Raw genomic sequence first — 7657 nt, 5'->3', positions numbered from 1 at the left:
TTCAGCTCTTTAGTATCTTGAATTCTTCCTTGTGCTCTGGCTTCTCTACGTTCCAGTGCAATCTTCAGAGTCTCTTCTGACATCCATTTTGGTCTTTTCTTCCTCTTCTGTCTTTGTAAAAGTTCCCTGTTCATGAATTTTGTTGTATGTCATCGAATCACTTGCTACTCATAGCTATCCTATGTACAATAGCTGTGAAATCCGCCCTAGCCTGAGCCAATCTTACTGTCTCTGACATGCCTACACCCGTTACTCCAGTTACTGTGTCAATCCATCTCATATGGGGTCTTGCTATCCTACGGTGTAACTCTACCTTTCCAGGAATGATGTCTTTCTCCAAAGGTTTCTTTTTCCCATGTGCCCAAACTATGTAAGCCAGAGCTTCAACATCCTTTCTTCCAAGGAAAATCTTGTTTACATCCTCTCTAATAGAGACTTATTTGTTATCTTGACGGTCCATAGTATGTTCAATACTCTTCTCCAATACCATAACTCAAAGTAATCAATCTTTTTTCTGTCATCCTTAGTCATTGTCCCCCCTGTAATGTATAGAAAGTAATTGTTTAAGACAATGTTCTGGATCTCATGCACCTTAATCTCTAGACTCACTTCATTGCCCTTTAGCACTTTTGAGAGGTCCCTGAAAGCAGACTTCTCCAACACAATTAGTCTTTGGATTTCCTGACTGTGGATTCCAAGAGTATTGATTGTGGGGCCGAGAAAGCTGTAATTGTTAACAACTTCAATCTCCTCTCCGTCTATTGTGGTGCTGCCAATTGGCACGGGGTGAGAATCTTTGTTTTCTTGATGTTGAGATTTAATCTGTATTTGAGACTACAGTACTTGACCTTCTGTAGCAAATGTTTGAGGTTTTCTGTTTCAGCAATCAAGTTTGTGTCATCTGCATAGCTCAGATTATTGATGAGTCGTCCTCCAATCCTGATACCACATTTTGCCTCCTGAATGACCTGTTCCACATACAGATTGAAAATATACGGAGACAAGACACATCCAGGATGCACTCCTTTCCTGAGTTTGAACCTTGCTCTGTTTTGATGACTGCTTCTTGGTCCTGGTATAGGTTTCATATGAGCACAATCTACTGTTCCATGATTCTCATTTTTCTCACGATTAGTTCCAACTTGTAATTCATACAGTCAAATGCCTTTGCATACTCAATGAAACAGAGATATAAATTCCTCTTGTACTCTCTGCTTTCAACGAGATCCATCTGACATTGGCAATAATGTCTCCAGTGCCACAACCTCTTCTAAACCCAGCTTGAATTTCTGGTAGTTCTCTGTAAATGTTCTGTTCTAGTCACCTTCTTTTGGAATAGGAATGAAGATGAATGTCTTCCAGTCATTTGTTCATGTACTTGTCCTCTAGATTTCTTCGTACAACCTGGTCAGCACATCCTGGCAACATCTGTTTGTTGAAATATGTTAATTGGTATTCCATCAATTCCTGGGGCCTTGTATTTTCACCAATTCCTTCAGAGGAGTTGCACTTCTTTCTTTATCACCATTGTCTCATGATCATATGTTGTTTCATGAAATTCTTTTTTGTCAGTGAATTCTTTTTGGTACTGTGACTCTGTGTACTCCTTGAATGTTCTTTTAATGCTTCCTGGGCCATTTAATGTTCTGCCCATAGCATCATAATGTATTGCAACTCGAGACTTTCATTTGTTCTTCAGTTCCTTCAGATTATGAAATTCTTACATGTTTGGCCATTTGATTTTCTGACCATAGCTCCTTGCACATTTCATTATAATACTTTATTTTGACTTCCCGACCTTCCCTGAGAAATCTTCTGTTCAGTTTCTAAACTTCCAGCTTCCTTCCCTTGGTTTTGGCTTCTTGGTGCTCTAGCACAATATTCACAGTCTCTTCTGACATCCATGTGGGGCTTTTCTTCCTCCTCTTTTTAATGACCTTTTGCATTCTTCATTCATGGTATTAGTGCTATCCTCCCACATCCCACTGTCTAACTGGTCTTCGTACATTAATGCTCAAGGCCTCAAATCTGGTGGGTAGACTTAAAATCAAGTTTTCGTTCCTTTGGATTAGGTTTAACCTTCTTTAGCTTTAGTTGTACTTGCAGATGATATTCTGCTCGACAAGCAGCGTCTAGCCTAATTTTCCCAGATGATATTGAGCTTTCTTTTTGGGAGGGGTGTGTGTGTGGCAGTTATGATTGGTTGTGTTTTTTTTAATTTATTAATAATTTCAATGAAAGTTTACAGAGACTTTGGATTTCTACTCATTCATTGTTGCATTTTTCTCCCCTCCCAACTCTCCCCCCAGTACACTACCCTCTTGGAAAAGTAAAAGAAAAATTCTTTGTTTTACAATCCCTCCCTCCAGGTCCACTCCACTGTGCAGCCTTCGCTCTGGACTCCTGTCATGACAAAAATACCTAATCACATATTCCTTTTAAACAGTTTTCTCCCTCATCAGTTTCAATGCATTATTGAACCCATCTTCTCTGTCTCCCCCCTCCGCAACCTCGAGGTCAGTCCTGTTTTACAACAGTGGCACCATGCAGTACTTGTCCCTTTGTGACTGAGATAGAGATATTTCACTCAGCATAATGTCCTCCAAGGTCAACCATTTTGAATAATATTGCATGAGTTCCTTGTTTTTCTTTTTTTTTAATTATTACTAAATTTTATTACTTTTAGTGAACATTTACAGAGATTTTGGGTTTTCATTCATTCATTGTTGCACTGTTTTCTCTACCCTCCTCCCCAGTTCGTTCTTCTTCCCCCCCCCAAATGTCTGTTTTAATTGTCCAATTGCCACAGTGCTTGTTGAAGCCAGTTCTGATTAATCTCCTTTGTCAGTGTGTCCTTTGCCATTCCCTGTCTCTCCTCCCTGAGAGAGACTTCGCCCTGATTCATAAGGAAAAGGGGATGGCGTATTCTCTTAGCTACTTCCTGCTGTAAAGGGACGCTGTAGGTTTCAGGATGAAGATCTTCTCTCACTACTCTAAAGGGCCCCTTTGGCAGTGAGTTCCTTGTTTTTCAATGCAGCATAGTATTCCATTGTGTGAATATACCACAGCTTCTCTATCCATTCGTTTGTTGATGGGCACTTAGGTTGTTTCCACCTCCTTGCTACTGTGAACAAAGCCATGAAAAACATGGGTGTGCATATATCTGCTTGAATGTCAGTTATGGTCTCTTTGGGGTATATTCTCAGTAGTGGAATTGCTGGGTCAAATGATATCTCTATTTGCAACTTTTTGAGAGAGTGCCATACCACCTTTCACAGTGGTTACACCATTTTACACTTCCACCAACAGTGAATAAGGGTTCCAGTTTCTCCACAACCTCGCCAGCATTTGTTGCTTGCTGTTCTGTTAAATTTTGTTGTTCTGACTGGGGTGAGATGATATCTCATAGTTGTTTTTATTTGCATCTCTCTTAGAGCTAGGGATTTTGAACATTTCTTCATGTGCTTGTTAGCAGCCATCTGAATGTCTTCTTTGGTGAAGTATCTGTTCATATCCTGTGCTCATTTTTCTATTGGATTGTTTACCTTTATTTTGTTGTGGTGCTCAAGTACTTTATAAATTCTGGATATAAGTCCCTCATCAGATATGTCATTACCAGATACTTTTTCCCAGTCTGTGGTTTCCTTTTTACCCTGTTGGAGAAGTTTTTGGATGTGCATATTGAGCTTTCTAACAATTCTTTCCACAGATATAATCAATCTGATTACTATACATAATATCAGGTGAAATCCAAGTGCATAGCTTGTGTTTATGTTTCTTATAAAAGTCATTTTCAATGAATAAAACATTGGTTGTACAGGATTATATCATTCTGTCCCCAGCCTCATTTCTGTCACCAAGTCTGTGTTTGCACTACTACTCCTTTTTCCCTGCTCCTGACTTTTGCATTCCAGTCACCTATTATTACGTATGCATCTTTGTTGCATGTTCAGTTGATTTCTGACTGTAAAATAGGTAGAAATAATTTCTTTGCTTCTGTCCACAAGCTGCCCTGTGAACGCCAAAATTTAAAGGTGGCCTTGACCTGCGGACTTCTGGGATCCATAGTCTCTCGTACCTGCGTAGTGTAAGAATCACTGAGAGAAATCCCTCCAAGCATGCTGTGTGTCCTCTGTCTTCCCATCCCTTCTGTCAGCACATGGCCGACTGAACTCATGAACCACTCTACCCATCTACTCCTCTACACCTCTACCCCTCTGTTTCTTTACCCCTCTACCTCTCTACCACTCTATCAGCTCTCTTATTCAATATTGTAATAGAAGTCTTAGCAATAAGGCAAGAGAAGGAAATAAGAGGTATTCAAATTGGCAAAGAGGAGGTAAAATTATCTCTCTTTGCAGATAACTTGATAGTATACATTGAAAACCGTAAAGACTCACCAAAAAAATTGTTGAGCATTGTTGACCAAGGATACAAGATCAACATCCAAAAATCAATTGGATTTCTCTACAGTGACAAAGAGAATACAGAACTGGATTTGAGAAAAACAATACCCTTCACAATAGCTAATCACAAGCTTAAATACTTGGGAGTAAACCTAATCAGAAGCACAAAGGATCTATTTAAAGAAAATTACAAATCATTATTACAAGAAACAAAAGATACCTGGAAAGGTTAAAGAATATCCCTTGCTCATGAATAGGAAGACTCAATATTGTGAAAATGATAATACTACCAAGACAATTTACATGTTCAATGCAATCCCAATACAAATACCAATTTCATTCTTCAATGAGATGGAAAAGGCAATCTCCAATTTCATTTGGAATGAAGAAGATGCCCAGAATCAGCAAAAAATTCCTTATAAAGAAAAACAAGGTAGGAGGCATCTCACTCCACAATTTCAAATCCTACTATAATGCCATGATGCTCAAGACGGTGTAGTATTGGTACAATGACAGACACAAAGATCAATGGAATAGAATTGAGAATCCAGAAATCAGCCCATCTATCTATGGTCAACTGATTTTTGACAAGGAGATGAAATCAGGTAAGTGGGGAAACAACAGCCTTTTTAACAAATGGTGCTGGCAAAATTGGAAAACTATCTGTAGAAAACTCAAGCAAGATCCACACCTCTCTCCATATAAGAAAACCAATTTGAGGTGGATTATGGACCTATGACTAAAACCCAGGACTGTAGACTTCATTAAAGAAAAGCTTAAAAGAACTCTGGAAGTCCTAATTCACAACATAAACAGTCTTTCAAGCAGGAAGTCCAGAATGAAGGCTGCACAGTGGAGTGGACTTGGGGGAGGGATTGCATAACAATACCTCCCCACCCACCTCTTACTACTTACCTTGGGTAAGCTCCTTTTCCAGGTTGCCATCTGGCTTTTACATGATTGCTTACTTAAAACAAGCTTGGAAGGAGGAGTGGCATCCACTTCTGTAATAGCTTGCCTCCAGAAACCCTATGAACCTGGAAAGAGGATGAAAGACACCCAAGCGCTGGGGACTCTCCTTCATAGAGTCGACTTGACGGCACTTAACAACAACAACAACAACATTTCTTCAATTGGGTTTTTCCCCCCACAGATGAAAATGGTAACTTTAGCTTAGAGCCAACCTTAACTGGAATCAGGTGTTCCTTATCCCAGGCATACCAATTTTTTCCCTTTTAATTACATGGTCATGGTGAAGGCAGAATCTATGTTCGTCATGTCTCAGAAGGCCTGGAACTCTGATAAAATAAAAATTTGTTACTCATTTAAAACTCTATTTTACTTAATTTTACCCTATCATGTAGGCAGTGTTTGTTCTTTGTAGTGGAATCTTACCAATTTTTATTGGTATCTGAGCTATAGGTACTGTTGTACTGTGAAAGCCTAGAGCATTCACATTGCAACTTATTTCATCCACCAAATTTGGAAGAAATTTTAATAAGGCTTCCTGAGAAAGTTGAATGTTTATTGCATGTGCATTCAGCTGAATGGTTCTCAAGATGGTAAAAGTTGCTCTCAGCAGCACACGCTTTGGATGCAGAAAAAGAACCACCAAGTTCACAGTAAGGCTCCTTCTCTAAAATCTTTTGGTGTGCCAAGCATTTTGTTACTCTGTTCTTTCACCCAGGCCTCTTCTAATTTCTATAATTATACTATCATTATGTAATGATAGTATAATATAATTATACTAATACCCTGTATTCCTCACCACTGCCCAGTCGTGTGACTTTCCTATGACACATGGAAGTCGAAAGCCAAATCTTTCTTCCTAATTCTCCATCATCTGGTAGTTCCACTGCAGCCTGTTCAGCATCCTGGCAGTAAATAAGCTTCTGCTGACAGATGAACAACAACTACACACAAGGTAAATTGACCAGGAATGGAACTCAGATCTGCTCCTTGCAGATGGTGTCAAATAGATGTGACTAGTGGCTCTTAGGGAGAAAAAACTGGCAAGCGGCTATCTTTGAGTTGTCTTTTGTTATTCATGGTTTGTTTGTTTGTTTGTTGATGCATTTATTTCCCTGTAGAAAATTTTAATTGTACAACTGAACCAATAATGCTTACATCTTATCAATTGATTAGAATGGTTTGGGTATCCACAAGGTTCTTCTTCCTTCCATTCATAACCATCAAAGATAATCTTAAAAATCTATTTTAGGGCGGGGCGCGGTGCCCTGTGGTCAGTAACCGACGTGTGCGGGCTGTGGCGCGCGCAGAGAGTCCTGGCCGTGGCCCCAGCAGCCTGAGGCCCAGGCGGGTGGCCTTGTCCGGCGATGCAGCAGGAGCTGGGGGGAACCGAGTGGACGCCCGGCCCGAGCGCCTGCGGGCTAGGAAGCCACCTGGCTGGGGCGCCCCCAGACATGGACGCCTTAGAGGAAGAGAGTGTCGCGCTGTCCATCTCTTCAGCCACTGATGCAGAATTTGATGCTGTGGTCGGGTATTTAGAAGACGTCATCATGGATGATGAGTTCCAGTTGCTTCAGAGAAATTTCATGGACAAGTACCAGGAGTTTGAAGACACAGAAGAGAATAAAATTACCTACACACGTATTTTTAATGAATATATTTCTTTGGTAGAAAAGTATATTGAAGAGCAGCTGCTGGAGCGGATCCCTGGGTTTAACATGGCAGCTTTCACAACATTACAGCACCATAAAGATGAAGTGGCTGGGGACATATTTGACATGCTGCTCACATTTACAGATTTTCTGGCTTTTAAAGAAATGTTTCTGCACTACAGAGCAGAGAAAGAAGGCCAAGGACTAGACTTAAGTAGTGGATTAGTGGTGACTTCGTTGTGCAAATCATCTTCCCTGCCAACCTCCCAGAACAATCTGCGGCACTAGGTCCCTTCTCTGGCCCAGGGACTCATCTGGACGTCGCCATCCCAAAACACTGGGAGAGGCTAATGATGGCAGTATCCACCCTGGAAGGACTGTGAAACTCCTCTTCATGTTAAATATTGTGTGTCAAAAAGAACATTTCCTGACCCTCCTGGGGCCTCTCTCCTGAACACCCTCTTGTATTCAATAATCCCAATATGCCTCCCACAGTACACGCCTCAGGTGCTCCCACGTCAGACGCTCTCTCTGCAGCACACAGTGTGCAGTAACCACCGTCATGAACTTGCTTTGTCACAGCTAGCTTTACAGGAATTAACACTCACAGCTTTCACTCGGCTCAGTTTT

The 7657-nt window shown here is 40.7% G+C and overlaps 1 protein-coding gene and 1 pseudogene across 1 annotated transcript in view; one reads left to right on the top strand and one right to left on the bottom strand.

The window, feature by feature from the left end:
- LOC102871768 (U3 small nucleolar ribonucleoprotein protein IMP4-like) overlaps positions 1-6831 on the bottom strand; it is a 30333-nt gene extending 23502 nt beyond the window's left edge. The window contains exon 1 of the mRNA XM_006903102.1: positions 6662-6831. Coding sequence (XP_006903164.1) covers positions 6662-6831 — 170 coding nt within the window. The remainder of the gene's footprint in view (positions 1-6661) is intronic.
- LOC102870549 lies at positions 6830-7315 on the top strand (annotated as a pseudogene).
- The last annotated feature ends 342 nt before the right edge of the window (positions 7316-7657 follow it).

The sequence above is a fragment of the Elephantulus edwardii genome, unplaced genomic scaffold (genome assembly GCF_000299155.1).
Source record: "Elephantulus edwardii isolate Elephantulus edwardi_28Jun2011 unplaced genomic scaffold, EleEdw1.0 scaffold00509, whole genome shotgun sequence".
Classification (NCBI taxonomy): Eukaryota; Metazoa; Chordata; class Mammalia; order Macroscelidea; family Macroscelididae; genus Elephantulus; species Elephantulus edwardii.
This window is presented reverse-complemented; position numbering and strand designations above follow the sequence as displayed.